This window comes from Mercenaria mercenaria, chromosome 12, assembly GCF_021730395.1.
Source record: "Mercenaria mercenaria strain notata chromosome 12, MADL_Memer_1, whole genome shotgun sequence".
Taxonomy (NCBI): domain Eukaryota; kingdom Metazoa; phylum Mollusca; class Bivalvia; order Venerida; family Veneridae; genus Mercenaria; species Mercenaria mercenaria.
In genome coordinates this window covers 31,331,601-31,350,280 of record NC_069372.1, presented here as the reverse complement: position 1 = coordinate 31,350,280, position 18,680 = coordinate 31,331,601, and the positions used below count along the sequence as shown (strand labels likewise).

General features: G+C 38.2%; 1 protein-coding gene across 1 annotated transcript in view; it reads left to right on the top strand.

The window, feature by feature from the left end:
* The window catches only part of LOC123533211 (ATPase MORC2A-like), a 361,550-nt gene that overhangs the window by 204,698 nt on the left and 138,172 nt on the right, over positions 1 to 18,680 (top strand). The window contains 3 exon segments of the mRNA XM_053519548.1: positions 9,540 to 9,645; positions 10,189 to 10,321; positions 11,859 to 12,086. Coding sequence (XP_053375523.1) covers positions 9,540 to 9,645; positions 10,189 to 10,321; positions 11,859 to 12,086 — 467 coding nt within the window.

Below are 18,680 nucleotides of genomic sequence, written 5' to 3'. Positions count from 1 at the left end.
GAAATCCCAAATTAGAAATTTTTTTGCATGTTTAAACTGTGCTCCGGGGTTTTGTTTGGATTTTCACTTTGTTGACCATTGTTTCAATCTTTTTTTTAGTCACCTGTCAATATGACAGGTGAGCTTTTGGACGCATTTTTGTCAACTGTCTGTTCACAAATTTTTTGTGAAAAATAAGACCACATTTTGCAATCAATTTAATCAAACTTTTCCACAGCTTTTATGGATAAATCCGGGTTTCCTTTGAAAACTGGGCCCGAACTCTCTGGGTTCGGGGTTAGGCCCCTTTAAAACAAAAAGGGGGGGGGGCGCAGTTAGGTTCTGTGCAAAAATTTTTTTTATTTTCTCTTTTTTTATACAAATACCACATGTATTAAGTTTTATTCACAAGTGTTACTGTTATCGTTTTGGGCTTCTTTATAAAAATTTACTTTTTAAAAGGGGGGGGAATTTGACAGTAACCCCCAGAAACACATCTCCGCTGCGTTTTTAAAAAGGTTCAAACTTTTTACTGGACTTTCGTGATAAAATAACATGCAATGGGGATTTACACAACAGTTCGTTTTAAATTTTCTTGAATACCCTTTTCCACACAGAGCCACAAAATGGCCCAAACAAATTTTCTGATTTTCAATGCCCCAAATTCACCCAAAAATCTAAACATTTTTTATTATTGAGATAATTAGGTGTTTTTTTTCAGCAATATTGTAAAAAAAAAAACATTAAAATGCAAATAATACATCTGTTAATTTGGAAGAGTGGTACACTCTCAAAAAAAGGGAAAAGTTTTTGGGGGAAAAAACATGCGAACAAAACATTAAAGCAACACACATGGGAAAAATATTTTGCAGTTCAAGAAAAGGCCTGATTATCACTTCATCTTAAATTTTGTCGTATAGTGGGGGGGGGCATATACTTTGGTCTTGCGTGCATCCGGTGTTTTGGCGTCCCCTCGCCCGAAGCTCTTGACGCACCAGCTCAAAAAGTATTTTATTTAAATTGATGAAAAATGCTGAGTTTTTATCGTGATATGTACTTGCTACCTTTTATTTTTTGTTTGGCTCCGCCCCTTCTTTTCCCGATTTTGGCCCCTGACATAGTCCAAAAACACATATTTTACCTTGTGCACCCTATCAGAAAATTTTGAATAGATGAGAAACCTTGCTGAATCTTAACCATGTATGAACTGCCACCCTTTTTTTTTCTACGGGTTTTACACCCCCTTTAAAACCGAGTTTTGGCCCCGAAATAGTCAAAAATGCACATTTTCACGTTGTGATGTGGATAGCGCAAAAGTTTTCAAAAAAAGATAAACCTTGCATGAACATTTTTGTGATATGAACTGAGATCTCCATTTTTGCCTGACTTGCCCCCCATTTTTTAGAGTTATGGCCCCCGAAAAAGTCAAAAAATGCACATTTCACCTTGTTTTCGCCTAGCTCAAAAGTATTACATATAAATTTATGAAACCAGCATGGTCTTTTTTCATGAATAACTTGTGAAACCCCTATTTTTCGTTGGGTCCTTTTTTCCCCGGTTAGGCCCCCGAAATGGTTCAAAATACATTTTTTCCCAATGATGTGCCCACTCAGAAGTTTAGTAAATTCATGAACACGCATGAAATTTGATTATGATGTGACCTTGCACACTTGGGATTCTTCTTGAGAACTTAGCGTTTTTACAGATTATTGCCCCCTTAAAATAGCCAAAATAGTGGAAGTTTTGTTTGTGAGCCATAGTTCAAAAGTAATGGGCCAAAGAAGAACCTTTTTATAAATTTGTTTAGGGTATATCCCCTTAAAACGCAAACAGAATCATTTTAAATTTTTGCCCCTTTTTTTGACAAATGTACCATGGCGACCCAGTGCCTACAAAACCCTTATAATCAAAAAACTTTCTAGCAAAGGCGTTTTCACAAAGGGGAAAATATGTTTTTGACTATGTCAGGGGCCTTACTCTGGAAATAAGGGGGAAACCCAAAAAAAAAATAAAGGTACGCAAGTAATATCCGAAAAGAATCAATTTTTTTATCAATTTAATCAAATACTTTTTGAGCTAGATGGTCAAAAACTTTGGGACGGGGGACGCTCAACAAGGCAAAACCCCAAACTTTTGCCCCCCTTTCCACTATAGAGGGGATAAATTTAAAATAGTGTAGATAATCTGGGCCATTCTTTAACTCAAAATTTTACCAAAAGTTTTTGCTTTGAAAGTTTAGCTTTCCCTGTTATTTACCCACTGACTTTTCCCCGTTTGAGAGTGTCCCTCTTTCCCAAATTTAAAAATTTTGTTGTATATTGTCATTTTAATGTTTTTTTAGCTTACAATATCTGCTGAAAATAACACCTAATATTCAACTAATAAAAAATGTTTTAGATTTTGGGGAAGTTCGTCCATTGAAAATCATAAATTTGATTAGGGCCCTTTTTGGCTCTGTGTTTAAAAAGTATTCAAAAAAAATTTTAAAACCCCCCGTTTGTAAATGTCCATTGCCTAGTTATTTTACACGAAAATTCCCGGAAAAAAATTTGAAACCCTTTTTTAAAAAAACCCGCGAGATTGTGTTTCTGGTGGTTACATGTCAAATTACCCACCCCCTTAAATGTGAATTTCTATAAAAATAATCAAAACTGATAAAAACACTTGTGAATAAAATTTAAAACAAAATGGTGATTGTCATAAAAAATTTAAAAAAAACAAAAACATTTTTCGCAGACCCTAACTGCGACCCCCCCTTTGCTGTTTTTTGGGTTTGAAATGATAAGACCAATTTTGCATCAACTTAATGACTTGCAACCCCAAATTTTTATTGGGTGTATCTTGGTTCCTTTTGAAAAAACCCGGGCCGATCCCAAACTAGATTAGGCCCCGAATGAACATTGAAAAACAAAATATGTTAATTTTTTCCTGTGAACATGAAGATGCCGCTTTGCATTAACTTTAGAAAATCATGCACACAACTAAGATATCGGTTTGTTGCTTTAGGTCAGGGGCACACAAAAAGGGGGGGGTCATCACTTATCTAATTAAAAAGGTTATATCTCACAACATTTATGGGTTTTTTGGGTTTTTAAACTTGTTTGTCACAGTTGCCCAGACACTGCCTTTTTTTATATCTGATTCCCCCCTGATTTTAAAAAAAATGGTTTTTTAAACAGTAAATACTTTTAAACATTTGAAATTTCATTTTTATCCCCCCAAAAAACGAAATTTGGGGGTATATAGGATGAGCTTGGCGGGTTTGGGCGGTCGGCTGTTTTTTTTTAAACCCGGTTTTCAACGAAAACCTGATTTTAATTGGGGTAGATTGGCGGGCGGGGGGCGCGCGGGGGCGGCGTTGTCAAATGTGTTTGGTCAAAACTTTTGTTTTGGTAAAAAATATTTGAATAAAAAATGGGATATTCTATAAACAAAACAAAAGGTGGGATTGATTTTGGGGGTTTTTGGGTAAAGTCAAGGGCACTTTACTTTTAAAAAGAAAAAAGGGTTTACGGCAATACTTTTGTTTCGGTAAAAATATTAATAAAACTTGAGTAGTACTTATATCAAAACAAAGGCTGGGGTTGGGTTTGGGGGTTTTGGGGGCAAATCAAGGTCACTGTTACTTAAAAAGAAAAAAGGGTTTTCCGGGCAATAAATTAATTTGGAAAGAGCTAATCATGAGAAACTTGGGGTATAAAAACTTATATAAAGTTGTAGCTTGGGATTGATTTTGGGGTTTCTGGGATTAGGGTTAGGGTTAGGGTTAGCATATCTTCTACATGCATGGAGGGAATTTGATAAATGTTGGAACAATTGTTCACCATCATGAGACGGAGTGTCATGCGCAAGAACCAGGTCCCTAGGTCTAAGGTCAAGGTCACAGAGGTCAAAGGATACAAGAATGAAAACTTTGTCCGGAGCATATCTTCTTCATGCATAGAGGGATTTTGATGTAACTTGGCACAATTATACACCATCATGAGACGAAGTGTCTTGCACAGTTCCCTTCTTTAGAATTACTTCCCTTTGTTGTTACTATAAATAGCTTATATTGTAACTTTTTCATTACTAGACGTAGGGAAAAATCGAGACCACTTTTCTGTAGTACAACATGCATGTTACATCCAATTTTTAGGTGTATTTTGACCAATCTCTACCTGGTAAGGATTTCTGTGTGGAATTAAAAAAAAAAAATTTTATTTTTTTTTTTTTTATTTTTTTTTTATTTTAAGATTAACTTCCCTTAGTTGTTACTATAAATAACTTATATTGTAACTTTTTTTATAATTGACCGTAGGGAAAAACCAAGACCACTTTTCTGTGGTACAACATAGTTGTTACTTTCTAATTTTAGGTGTATTTTAAGGTATCTCTACCTGGTAAGGAGTTTTTTTGTGGACTTAGAAAAACAAAAGAATTACAATGATTACTAAACAACCACAAAATTAAAATTACATCTGCAAATACAGGTGCTAGAGTAAAGAAATTTGCTGCGACGGGCGTATATTGTGACATTCTGGCACTCTTGTTTATTCTTATGAAAAGTGTTGAAAACCTGGTTTCGTGGCATTGCCGCGTTTCTTGTTGTGGTTTCCGGATGATAACTCATGAAAGCCTTGACTGATTTGAATAATTTTTGGTACACAGGTTTAACATCAGAAAATACAGGTCAAGTTCGAAATTTGGGGTCAATAGGTCAAGGTCATAGTGACCCTGAACAGTAAAACCGTTTCCGGATGATAACTTGAGAACGCTTGGGTCTAGGATCATATATTTTGGTACACAGGTGTAACATCATGAAATACAGGTCAAGTTCGACTTTGAGGTCTGAAGGTCAAAGGTCAAGGTCACAGTGACTCGGAACAGTTAAACGTTTTCAAGATGATAACTTGAGAACGCTTGGGTATAGGATCTTAAATTTTTGTACACAGGTGTAACATGATTAAATACAGGTCATGTTTGACTTTGAGGTTAGCAGGTCAAACGTCAAGGTCACAATGACACGAAACAGTTCAACGGTTTCCGGATGATAACTTGAGAATGTTTGGGCCTAGGATCATGAAAATTGATAGTGAATACAGGTCAAGTTTGAATTTGGGGTCAATAGGTCAAGGTCATAGTGACCCTGAATAGTAAAACCGTTTCCGGATGATAACTTGAGAACGCTTGGGTCTATGATCATATATTTTGGTACACAGGTGTAACATCATGAAATACAGGTCAAGTTCGACTTTGGGGTCTGAAGGTCAAAGGTCAAGGTCACAGTGACTCGGAACAGTTAAACGGTTTTAAGATGATAACTTGAGAACGCTTGGGTCTAGGATCTTAAATTTTTGTACACAGGTGTAACATGATTAAATACAGGTCATGTTTGACTTTGAGGTTAGCAGGTCAAAGGTCAGGTCACAATGACACAAAACAGTTAAACGGTTTCCGGATGATAACTTGAGAATGTTTGGGCCTAGGATCATGAAAATTGATAACAGGTTGGTTATGACCAGCAGATGACCACTAATGATTTTGAGGTCAGCAGGTCACAGTGACCAGGAACACTTAAACGGTTTTTGGACAACTTCACAACGCTTGGGACTAGGATCACGAAATTTAATAGGGAGGTTGGTCATGACCAGCAGATGACCCATAATTATTTTGGGTTCCAAAGGTCAAAGGTGATTGAAATCTTTTCTGGACAATAACTTGAGAACACTTGGGCCGAGGATCATGAAACTTTATAGGGAGGTTGATCATGACCAGCAGATGACCTCTATTGATTTTGGGGTCAGTAGGTCAAAGGTCAAGCAAGTTCAGCTTTGACATTGGCTTAGTTCTGTGACAAGGCCATATTGTGGGGGTATAATTCGTCACTCCTGTGACAACTCTAGTTGTCATTAGTTGGACTGATACAATCAGGGTAGATAACTGTGGACTGATTTTATGTCGAATTACTGTCCTTTGTTATCCCCCGCCGATGAAATCGGGAGGGGGGTATTGAAATGGCGTTGTCCGTCCGTCAGTCTGTCAGTCCGTCCGTCCGTCAATTAATTGCTGTTCAGCGATTCTCTAAATGGACCGAATAACACGTGAAGGGATGTAGTTCCATTAGATTTCTCAAACTTCAAACAGTTCACTGCATGAATGAAGTTAAGTTGTGTCAATTCCCTTTGCTGTGACCAATATACGATGTAATCTGTCATATTTATGACTTGTAATTGTGCAATACTCGAATGTAACTCATTAAGCATAAATGTGCATTTTAAGAATTGCGCAGGCTTACAAAGCTTGGGTAACATCCAGCGAAAGACAAAAAATAGTTCCACAGAGCTCCAGATAAGATGCGTATTAGCGTAAATTACGTATAGAAATAATGCAAATACACATGTCTAATAATTTCTAAGCGTATAAAAACGTATATAAAATTACAGAAACGCACACAATGCTTTTTTAAAAACAAAATCTGAATCGTCTGGATGCGTTAGGTAACATAGCCGATCAGCTTTAATTCTCCCACATTGAACGTAAACACGCATTGTATGATTTCTATAAACTTTGCGTGGGTTGAATTTTGCAGTCAGTAAACGGATAAATTATCGGAAGAAGAAGCTTTTACTGGTTTGTTTAGTTACTACTGATATTAAAAATGATTTTAATTCTTATTTTTCGAGAAATAAACAAATCGGCAAAACATTAAATTGTATTTTCTTGTAGTTTTTGAAATCGAAAGTAGATCGTCTATGTTTGGCTGCTTTCACGAAACGAAACAACTTTTTTATGAAAATATTTAAATAAGAGGTAATTTAACCGTAAACGTCAATGTCAGATACTGCAAATTGCTGCTAAATGTCTTCGTATCATCACAATTTGTAAAATATATTGTTGAAACTGGAGAAAAGTGTAATCGTATCCGGATATAATATTTTGGGTAAATATCGAGCTGTGTTATGAAATTTTAAGAAAAAAACTAAAAACAAACTGAAACTGGTAGACTATACTGTCAGTACATCAATCATTAGCCAACTCAGGCCCTTCAGGCCTTTGATTATATTTTTTAACAGGTGCGCATCACAAAATGAGAAAATGAAGTAATTTTAGTATTACTGCATGTTTTAGCTCACCTCACCTGAGCACAAAGTGCTCAAGGTGAGCTATTGTGACCGGCCATTGTCCAGCGTCGTGCGTCAACATTTGCCTTATTAACTCTAGAGGCCACAGTTGTGACCCAGTCTTTATGAAACTTGGTCAGAATGTTTGTCTTGATGATCTTTAGGCCAAATTCTAAACTGGGTCATGTGGGGTAAAACACTAGGTCACTAGGCCAGATCAGAGGAAAATCTTGTTAACACTAACCCCTACTGGGGGAGACATACTGTTTTTGCCCTGTCAGTCCATCCATCACACTTCATTTCCGATCAATAACTGGAGAACCATTTGACCTAGAACCTTAAAACTACATAGGATGATAGGGCTTACAGAGTAGATGATCCCTACTACTTTTGGGGTTACTAGATCAGAGTTCAAGGCCACAGGGACCAGAACATGGAAAACGGTTTCCAATCATAACTGGAGAACCATTTGACCCAGAACCTTCAAACTTCATAGGATGATCGGACTTACAGAGTATATTACCCTTATCATTTTTCGGGTTGCTTGAGCTAAGGTCAAGGTCACAGGGGCCTGAACATGGAAAAACATTTCCGATCAATAACTTGAGAACCACTTGACACAGAATGTTGAAACTTAATAGGATGATTGGACATGCAGAGTAGATGACCATTATAGATTTTCGGGTCACTTGATCAAAGGTCAAGGTTACAGGGGCTGAACATGGAAAACCATTCCAATTCATAACTTGTGAACCACTTGGCCCAGAATGTTGAAACTCAGGGGGATGATTGGACATGCCAAGTATATGATCCCTAATGCAGCCAACTATCAGTTCTCTTTGACTTTGCTCCTGTCCCCTAATGACTTCTTGCCTATTACAACTATGCATTGGGGGAGACATGCACTTTTCTACAAAGGCATCTTCTAGTTTCAGATTCATGTTTGAAAATAGAGGTCACAGCTGTTTTATGTATTTACAGATTCATGTTTGAAAACAGAGTTCACTCCTTTTGTAATGGTTTTCAGATTCATGTTTGAAAGTAGAGTTCACAGCTGTATGTAATTTCAAATTCATATCTGAAAGTAGAGTTCACAGCTGTATGTAATTATGTCTCCCCCTCCCCCTCTGGGGGAGACATATTGTTTTTGCCAGTGTCCGTCCGTCCGTATGTCACACTTAATTTCCGAGCAATAACTGGAGAACCATTTGACCTAGAACCTTAAAACTTAATAGGGTTGTAGGGCTGCTGGAGTAGACAACCCCTATTGTTTTTGGGGTCACTCTGTCAAAGGTCAAGGTCACAGGGGCCTGAACATTGAAAACCATTTCCGATCAATAACTAGAGAACCACTTGACCCAGAATGTTGAAACTTCATAGGATGATTGGACATGTAGAGTAGATGACCCCTATTGTTTTTGGGCTCTCTCCGTCAAAGGTCAAGGTCACAGGGACCTGAACATAAAAAACCATTTCCAATCAATAACTTGAGTACCACTTGACCCAGAATGTTGAAACTTCATAGGATGATTGTACATGCAAAGTAGATGACCCCTATCGATTTTGGGGTCATTCTGTCAAAGGTCAAGGTCACAGGAGCCTGAACATGGAAAACCGTTTCCGATCAATAACTTGAGAACCTCTTGACCCAGAATGTTAAAACTTTATAGGATAATTGGACATGCAGAGTAAAAGACCCCAATTAATTTTGGGGTCACTCTACTAAAGGTCAAGGTCACAGGGGCCTGAACATGGAAAACAATTTCCGGTCAGTAACTTGAGAACCACTCAACCCAGAATGTTGAAACTTCATAGGATGATTGCTCATGCAGAGTAGATGACCCCTATCGATTTTGGGGTCACTCCATTAAAGGTCAAGGTCACAGGGGCCTGAACATTGATAACCATTTCCGATCAGTAACTTCAGAACCTCTTGATCCAGAATGGTGAAACTTCATAGGATAATTGAACATGCAGAGTAGATGACCCCTATTGATTTTTTGGTCAGTCTATTAAAGGTCAAGGTCACAGGGGCCTGGTCATGTGAAATCATTTCCGGAAAATAACTTGAGAACCACTTGACCTAGAATGTTGAAACTTAATAGGATGATTGGACATGCAGAGTAGATGACCCCTATTTATTTTGGGGTCACTTGTTCAAAGGTCAAGGTCACAGGAGCCTGAACAGTAACTTGAGAACCACTAGGCCAAGAGTGTTGAAACTTAGCGGGATGACTGGACATGCCAAGTAGATGATCCCTATTGCAGCCAACCATCAGTGTCTCTTTGACTTTCGCTCCTGACCCTTACTGACTTGCCTAAACCACTTTGCATTGGGGGAGACATGCGCTTTTTGCAAAAGCATCTTCTAGTTCATGTCTGAAAGTAGACTTCACAGCTGTATGTTATTTCAAATTCATGTCTGAAAGTAGTGTTCACAGCTGTATGATATTTCAGATTCATGTCTGAAGTGGAGATCATTGCCATTCTCGTCAAGTAATGTGGGGAAAGAGTTCAGTGATGAATGGTGCTGTTCAGAAAACAGTGATACACAACATAACAGGTAACATTTTATTTTTAGCTCACCTTAGCCAAAGGCTTTCAAACTTGACACAAATGCACATTGAGACGACGTGCAGAGTGCATGTTTTAGATGGCTGGCTTCAAGGTCAAGGTCACATTTAGGGGTCAAAGGTCATATAAATTTGTTTCGTTTCCGCTCTGTAACTCTTGAACTGCTTGAAGGGTTTCAAAGAAACTTGGCACATTGAGATGACGTGCAGAGCACATGTTTCAGATGGCTCGTGTCAAGGTCACACTGAGGGATCAAAGGTCTTACAACTTGTCAAATGTCTAATCCTTATATTGCATATAGTCCATAAGTTTCATTGTTATAATACACCAAAGAAGCAAGTTTAAATCTTACATCTACAAAAAGTATTGAAACAATGTGTCTTGGAAAACACCATAAAATCTCATACAGATAAAAACATTTAAATTGCACTCTGAGCAACATGTATGTCTTTGTGTTGTTATGTGTGCTAGATGACATTTTATTTATGAAAGTGGGAAAGTTTGCTGTAAAATATGTTTTTTCTACATGCAGATGTCAAGCCCCAGAACAGAAACAGAATATCCCAGAAGGTGTTTTAAAGAAAGAGGGCAAGTCACAGGAAGAAAAACAGAGAGATCTTGAGGCAGACATCAAAAAGAAAATGAAATTACTTGAACAAATGCATGTAAGAAAGGGTTGTTCACAGAAATAGTGATGTCTCCTAAAACATTTGGGAGGAGAGACATACTGATTTTAGTCCGGGCATCCTCCTGTCTGCCCATCTGCCTGTCACATTATAAACATGTCTGCTTTATATCTTTTTCTCCCCCTGAAGGATTTTCAAATAACTTCATAATTTGTGTCTGCAGAGTAACTTTATAACCATTACAAGTATTGTCTTTAACTTCGCACAGAGCACATGAACCGGCTTTGTAGGTCAAGGTCACAAATTGAGCTAAAAGGTCAAAACTGTCTATCATATTTTGTGTCTGGAGCATAACTAAGTACCCATGCAAGGTATTGACTTCAAACTTGGCATGTAGGTAGGTGGTGATGAGACGATGTGCAGAGCACATGGACAGGGTCAGGGTCTGTAGGTCAAGGTCACAAATTGAGCCCAAAGGTCAAATCTGTTCATCTTTTTCATATCCGGAGTATAAGTTAGTAACCATTCAAAATATTGTCTTCAAACTTGGAATTTAGGTAGGAAGTGATGATTTGATGTGCAGAGAATATGAATCTTGTCTGTAGGTTTAAGGTCAAGGTCACAAAATGAGCTCAAAGGTCAGATCAGCCTGTAGTGTCCAGAATAAAACTTACTAACCCTTAAAGGTATTGACTTCAAACATGGGATGTTGGTAGTTCCACATTTATGACCCTATATTCATGAAACTTGGTCAGAATGTTTATCTTGATGATTCCTAGGCAAAGTTCAAAACTGGGTCATGTGGGGTCAAAAACTAGGTCATCCATTCAAATAAAAGGAAAAGCTTTATGACCTTATCTTCATGAAACTGTTAATCTTGATAATACCTAGGCCAGGTTCGAAACTGGGTCATGTAGGGTCAAAAACTAGGTCACCACTCAAATCAAAGGAAAAGCTTGTTAACACTGTAGAGGCCACATTTATGACCCTGTCTTCATGAAATTTGGTCAGCATGTTTATCTTGATTCCAAGGCCAAGTTTAATAGGTGAGCATTATAGGGTCATCATGACCCTCTTGTTCATTTGATCTTCATAAAAAATTGTCAGAATGTTTGTCTCAATAAAATATAGGTCAGGTTTAAAATTCTGTTACCTGAGATCTTAAAGTAGATCTCTGGTTAAAGTCTTAGAAAAACCTTGTTAACACTGCTGCATAATCTTCTTGCATAAACATTTTCACAAAACCTGGTTAGAAGCAAGGTCAAATGGTCAAGGTCCTCCTCAGATGAGCGACTTTTGTTAATATGTACATTTGACACAGAAGCTTTTGTCCAATATCTTCATTCACATTCGAGTAATTAGACACCCCAGTGACAGCTCCAACTTCAACAGATGTGCCTAATTTCACTTTCCAGCATTAAAATAGTCATTATTCTGGTCTCAATTTTTTTTTCATGACTAAAAGCAATGTTTAGAAATATTTCTCAGTTTAATGAGAGAAACTTGGATTGTTTGAGGGAATGGTGAGTTTCATAGCGAATTGTTACATGGCGTTTTCTGTACTGTACTTTTTTAGAAAAACCGTGTAGTGAGCTCCTCGCGAGAGGCGCAAGAGATGGATAGAAAGAAAGATGCAGAGGAAAAGAGAAGGCAGGAGGAAGAAGAAGCAGAGAGAGAAGAGCAAAGAAAGAAACAGGAAGTAGAAGAACGACAGAGAAGAAAATTGGAAGAAGAAAAGAGAAAACATAAAGAACAGGAAGAGAAAAGAAAAAGAAAGGAACAAGAAGCAAAACAAAAGCAAAAGGTAAAAATGTACAAAATTGCAGTTTTTAGCTCGACTATTCAAAGAATAGTCTAGCTATTCTACTCACCCTGTCGTCGGCGTCACACCTTGGTTAAAGTTTGCATGCAAGTACATATGGCTATCATTTAACCCTTTACCACACAGAACAGAAGCCAAAGTAACCTCTTTTACATAACACTGATAAGTGATAATCAATAATCAATAATCGGTATATGGCTGATAAAGGTGACTGTCTTATCTGAACAGAGGTGTTGGCATTATTTTGTGATTACACACGCTTATGTTAAAAATGTCATTATTTTAATATTTTCTGTAAGTTTGACATTATTTTTGTCAATATAAAGTTTATAGCAATTTAAATTCTCTTTCCGATGATACAAAATTTATTGTAGTTTCTCTTTGAGTTTCGAAGATATAAAGTGTTAAAGTACGGGAATATATATTTTTAGGCATAAAATTCTGTTTTGGATTACTTTCACATTGAAATTCATATACAATTTCATTTTGATGTTTGAAAGTTTGATTTATAGTTAATAGACTTAATTTCCGAATCGGAATCAGTAAGTATTTATATAAAAAAACAACCATCAAACTGAATAACACTACAAAAATAACAGATCGTAAAATTTCTGAAAGTGCAAAAAGATCGCTGAGATCGAGACTCGTATCCGACTACAGTATTCTTGTGCTAAAAATCAAAATATTTTTAGGATAATATTACGTAATATTTTGATGATCAAACGTCGGTACATCACAGGTGACTTCTGCTGCAATTAACTCTTGGGGTGTCATAAAATATTTGAAAGCCGCGGTCCTTCTGTTTTGATTAACACTTCCCACTATGTAAGGCCATAAATTCCAACCCATCGTATACACAAATTGTTGTTTAGGGGAAATCTGCATGTATCACGCGTGACCTTCATGACCTAACACATTTAAAAATACTTTGATGTTAAATGGTTGTTATTTTTAGAACGAGGAAAGCCGGCTAGTTGCAAGCAGTTTGCTCAGTAATATTCCATGACGTAGCGTCGTGCACATGTAGGAAAAAACCCCGGTGTCTTTCTTTGCAAAGTACTCGATAAATTTAAATAGTAACCGCATGATCTTGTACGTAAATAATGATGACGAAATCCCATATTTTGAGTTAGTAAACATCCGGAATTTGTTTCTTTAGGAAAAGAACGAAAATAAAGCGATTGATTATGAGACACGGGATAAAACGATTCTGTTCAAATGGCCGTTAATCGGTATAATAGGTTTCTATCGGGGAACCGATAGACACGGGTCAATACGTTTCTGTTTGGTAATCGATAGATATGATGATAAACGTATCGATGTGGGAAAGGATTAAAGGCATATAGCTTTGAAACTTATTTTTGGCTCACCTGAGCCAAAGGCTCATGGTGAGCTTTTGTGACCGCTCATTGTCTGTCTCAGTCGAGCCTCGTGTGTCCATCAACATTTTCTAAAAAAAGTCTTCTTCTTTAAAACCACTGGGCAGAATTACACCAAACTGCACTGGAATGATCCTTGGGTGGCCCCCTTTCAAAATTTGTCAAAGAATTGAATTCCATGCAGAACTCTGGTTGCAATGGCAGCCGAAAGGAAAAACTTTAAAAAATCTTCTTGTCCAACCGCAAGGTGCAGAGCCTTGATATTTGGCATGTGACATCATCTAATGGTCCTCTATGAAGATTTTTCAAATTGTGCCCATGGGGTAAAAAGATGCCCAGTCACGGGGGACACAAGTTTTACATAGACTTATATAGGAAAAAACTATAAAAATCTTCTTGTCTAAAACCACATGACCTAAGCCTTTGATATTTGGTTTGTAGCATGGCCTTGTGATCCTCTACCAAAATTGTTCAAATAATGCCCCTAGGGTGAAAAGAGGCCCTGCGCCAGGGGTTATTTTAGTTTTACATAGACTTATATAGGAAAAAACTTTTAAAATTTTCTTAAATGAAACTGCAAGGCCTAGGCTTTTGATATTTGGTATGTTTCATTGCCTTGTGGTCCTCTACCAAAATTGTTCAAATAATGCCCCTAGGGTGAAAAGAGGCCCTGCACTGGGGGTCCCAAATTTAACATAGATAGGGAAAAAGATAAAAACATTTTGTCTGAATGTTCAAGGCCTAGGCCTTTGATATTTGGTATGTAGCATTGCCTAGTGGATCTCTAACAATCTCTGTGTTACTCAACGAAATAAAATAAAGTATTTCAAAATGTATTTTTTTATGTATGATAAAATGCAATTGAATAACCAAAATTCGGCGAAAATACGTCTAGAAAAGATTGGCGTTATTCACCAAGATTATTCAAGAGTTTGCAGACTTGTTTTATAAAACATAAAACAAACAAAATGTTTTTAAATCCTTTTTTATACGCCCGTTTGAAAAACGGGACGTATTATGGGAACTTTGTCCGGATCATATCTTCTACATGCATGGAGGGATTTTGATGAAACTTGGCACAGTTGTTCACCATCATGAGACGGAGTGTCATGCGCAAGAACCAGGTCCCTAGGTCTAAGGTCAAGGTCACACTTAGAGGTCAAAGGTCAAATTCAAGAATGACGTCCGGAGCATATCTTCTTCATACATGGAGGGATTTTGATATAAGTTGGCACAAATGTTCACCACCACGAGGCGGAGTGTCATGCACAAGAACCAGGTGCCTAGGTCTAAGGTCAAGGTCACACTTAGAGGTCAAAGGATACAAGAATGAAAACCTTGTCCAGAGCATTTTTATACGCCCGTTTGAAAAACGGGACGTATTATGGGAACGCCCCTGGCAGGCGGGGGCGTCCACAGACTTTGTCCGGACATATCTTCTACATGCATGGAGGGATTTGATGAAACTTGGCACGTTGTTCACCATCATGAGACGGAGTGTCATGCGCAAGAACCAGGTCCCTAGGTCTAAGGTCAAGGTCACACTTAGAGGTCAAAGGTCAAATTCAAGAATGATTTTTGTCCGAGCAAAATCTCTTCATGCATGGAGGGATTTTGATGAAAGTTGGCACAGTTGTTCATCATCATGAGATGAAGTGTCATGCGCAAGAACCAGTCCCTGGGTCTAAGGTCAAGGTCACACTTAGAGGTCAAAGGACACAAGAAAGAAAACTTTGTCCGAAGCATTTCTTCTTCATGCATGGAGGGATTTTGATATAACTTGGCACAAATGTTCACCACCACGAGGCGGAGTGTCATGCGCAAGAACCAGGTCCCTAGGTCTAAGGTCAAGGTCACACTTAGAGGTCAAAGGGATACAAAAAAAAACCTTGTCCGGAGAATTTTCTTCTTAAAGCATAGAGGGATTTTGATATAACTTGGCACAAATGTTCACCACCACAGACGGAGTGTCATGCGCAAGAACCAGGTCCCTAGGTCTAAGTCAAGGTCACACTTAGGGGCCCCAAAGGTCAGATACAAGAATGACTTTGTCAGAAGCATTTTTTCTTCATGCATGGAGGATTTTGATGTACTTGGAAACAATTATACACCATCATGAGACGAAGTGTCATGCGAAGTTCCCTTTTTAGAATTACTTCCGTTTGTTGTTACTATAAATAGCTTATATTGTAACTTTTTCATTACTAGTCGTAGGAAAATAAAGGGCCCATTTTTCTGTAGTACAACATGCATGCTACACCCAAATTTATGAGGTGTATTTTGACCAATCTCTACCTGGTAAAGATTTTTGTGTGGACTTACAATTTTTTTTTGGATTTTTTTTTTTTTTTTTTTAAGATTACCTTCCTTTATTTGTTACTATAAATAACTTTATTGTAACTTTTTATAATTGCCCCTTTAGGAAAAAACAAGACCACTTTTCTGTGGTACAACATAGTTGTTACTTTCTAATTTTAGGTGTATTTTAAGGTATCTCTACCTGGTAAGAGTTTTTTTGTGGACTTAGAAAAAGAAAAGACTTACAATGATTACTAAACAACCACAAAATTAAAATTCCATTTGCAAATACAGGTGCTAGAGTAAAGAAATTTGCTGTGACGGGCGTATATTGTGACATTCTGGCACTTGTTTCTTCATGCATATTGGGATTTTGATATAACTTGGCACAAATGTTCACCACCACGCAAGAACCAGGTCCCAAGGCCAAAGGTCAGATACAAGAATGACTTTGTCCGAAGCATTTCTTCTTCATGCCATGGAGGATTTTGATGTAACTTTGGGACAGTTTTACAAACCCTCATGAAAAGAAGTGTCATGCGCAGTTTTCCCCTTTTTTAGAATTACTTCCCTTTGTTGTTACTATCAATAGCTTATATTATAACTTTTTATGCCCCCGAAGGGAGGCATATAGTTTTTGAACCTTGTCTGTCTGTCCGCAATTTTCGTGTTCGATCAATATCTTTGTCATCTATAGATGGATTTTCAAATAACTTGGCTTGAATGTGTACCACAGTAAGAGGACGTGTCGCGCGCAAGACCCAGGTCCGTCGCTCAAAGGTCAAGGTCACACTTAGACATTAAAGGTCATTTTTCATGATATTGCATTGATGGGCGTGTCCGGTCCATATCTTTGTCATCAGTGGATGGATTTTCAAGTAACTACGCATAAATGTGTGGCACAGTAAGACGATGTGTCGCGTGCAAGACCCAGGTCTGTAGCTCAAAGGTCAAGGTCACACTTAGATTTAAAGGTCATATTTTTATTTATAGTGCATTGATGGGCGTGTCCGGCCCCTATCTTTGTCATTCATGCATGGATTTTAAAATTAGTAGGCAAGAATGGTACCACAGTAAGGGGGGCGACGGGGGGCGCGCAAGACCCAGGTCCATACTCGAAAGTCAAGGGCACACTTAACGTTAAAGGTCATATTTCATGATAGTGCAATGATGGCATGTCCGGTCCAATCTTTGTCATTCATGCATGGATTTTAAAGTAACTATGCATGAATGTATAGCACAGTAAGACGACGTGTCGCGCGCAAGACCCAGGTCCATCGGTCAAAGGTCCTAAACTCTAACATCGGCCATAACTATTCATTCAAAGTGCCATTGGGGGCATGTGTCATCCTATGGAGACAGCTCTTGTTCATTACTAGTTGTAGGGAAAAATCGAGACCACTTTTCTGTAGTACAACATGCATGCTAACATCCAATTTTGAGGTGTATTTTGACCAATCTCTACCTGGTAAAGATCCATGAAGGGATTTTAATATTACTTGGCACAAATGTTCCCCATGATGAGACGACATGTCATGCGCAAAACCCGGACCCCTAGCTCAAAGGTCAAGGTCACAATAGGAGGTCAAAGGTCAACAGGGCTTTTTTCCTGTCCGGTCCACAACTCACCCATCCTTGAAGGGATTTTGGTATTACTTGGCACAAATGTTCCCCATGATGAGATGATGTGTCATGCTCAAATCCCGGACCCCTAGCTCAAAGGTCAAGGTCACAATTGGAGGTCAAAGGTCAAAAAGGGCTTTTTTCCTGTCCGGGCCCATAACCTCCCATCCATGAAGAGATTTTAATATTACTTGCAGAAAATGTTCCCCATGAGGAGACGACGTGTCATGCGCAAAACCTGGACCCCTAGCTTAAAGGTCAAAGGGCACAATTGGAGGTCAAAGGTCAACAAGGCTTTTTTCCTGTCCGGTCCCCTAACTCCCCATCTATGAAGGGATTTAACATTACTTGGTAAAATGTACCTCATAATAAGACGATGTGTCATGCACAACTTTCAGACCCCTAGCTCAAAGGTCAAGGTCACATTTAGCAGTCAAATGTTAACATAGCATGAACAGGGTCTGTTTCGTGTCCGGTCCATAACTCTGACATTCATTAAGGGATTTTAATATCACTTAGCACAAGTGTTCCCCATGATGAGACGACGTGTCCTGCGCAAATCCTGGACCCCTAGCTCAAAGGTCAAGGTCACAATTGGGGGTCAAAGGTCAACAGAGTTTTTTTCCTGTCCCGTCCATAACTCTGCCATCCATGAAGGGATTTTAATATTACTTGGCACAAATGTTTCCCATGATGAGACGACGTGTCATGCGCAAACCCAGTACCCTAGCTTAAAGGTCAAGGGCACACTTTGCGATCAAAGGTCAAGAGGATTTTTTTTCTGTCCGGTCTATAACTTTGTCATGCAAAGCAGGATTTAGATATCAGTTGGCACAAATATTCTCCTGGATGAGACAACATGTCATGCGCAAGAACCAGGTCCCTAGCTCTAAGGTCAAGGTCATATTTAGAGGTCAAAGGTCAAATTCAAGAATGACTTTGTACGGAACATTTCTTCTTCATGCATAGAGGGATTTTGATGTAACTTGGACCAAATGTTCACCACCATGAGGCACCCTTGTTTTTAGAATTATGTCCCTTTGTTGTTACTATAAATAGATTTTATTGTAACTTTTTAGCTCGACTATTCATAGAATTGTGAGCTATTGCACTCGCCCATGCGTCGGCGTCCGCCTCCCGATTTTGGTTAAGGTTTTGTATGTAAGCTGGTAACTCAGTAACCACTTGTGGGAATGGATTGAAACTTCACACACTTATTCACTGTGATGAACTGATCTACATTGCACAGGTTCCATAACTCTATTTTGCTTTTTTA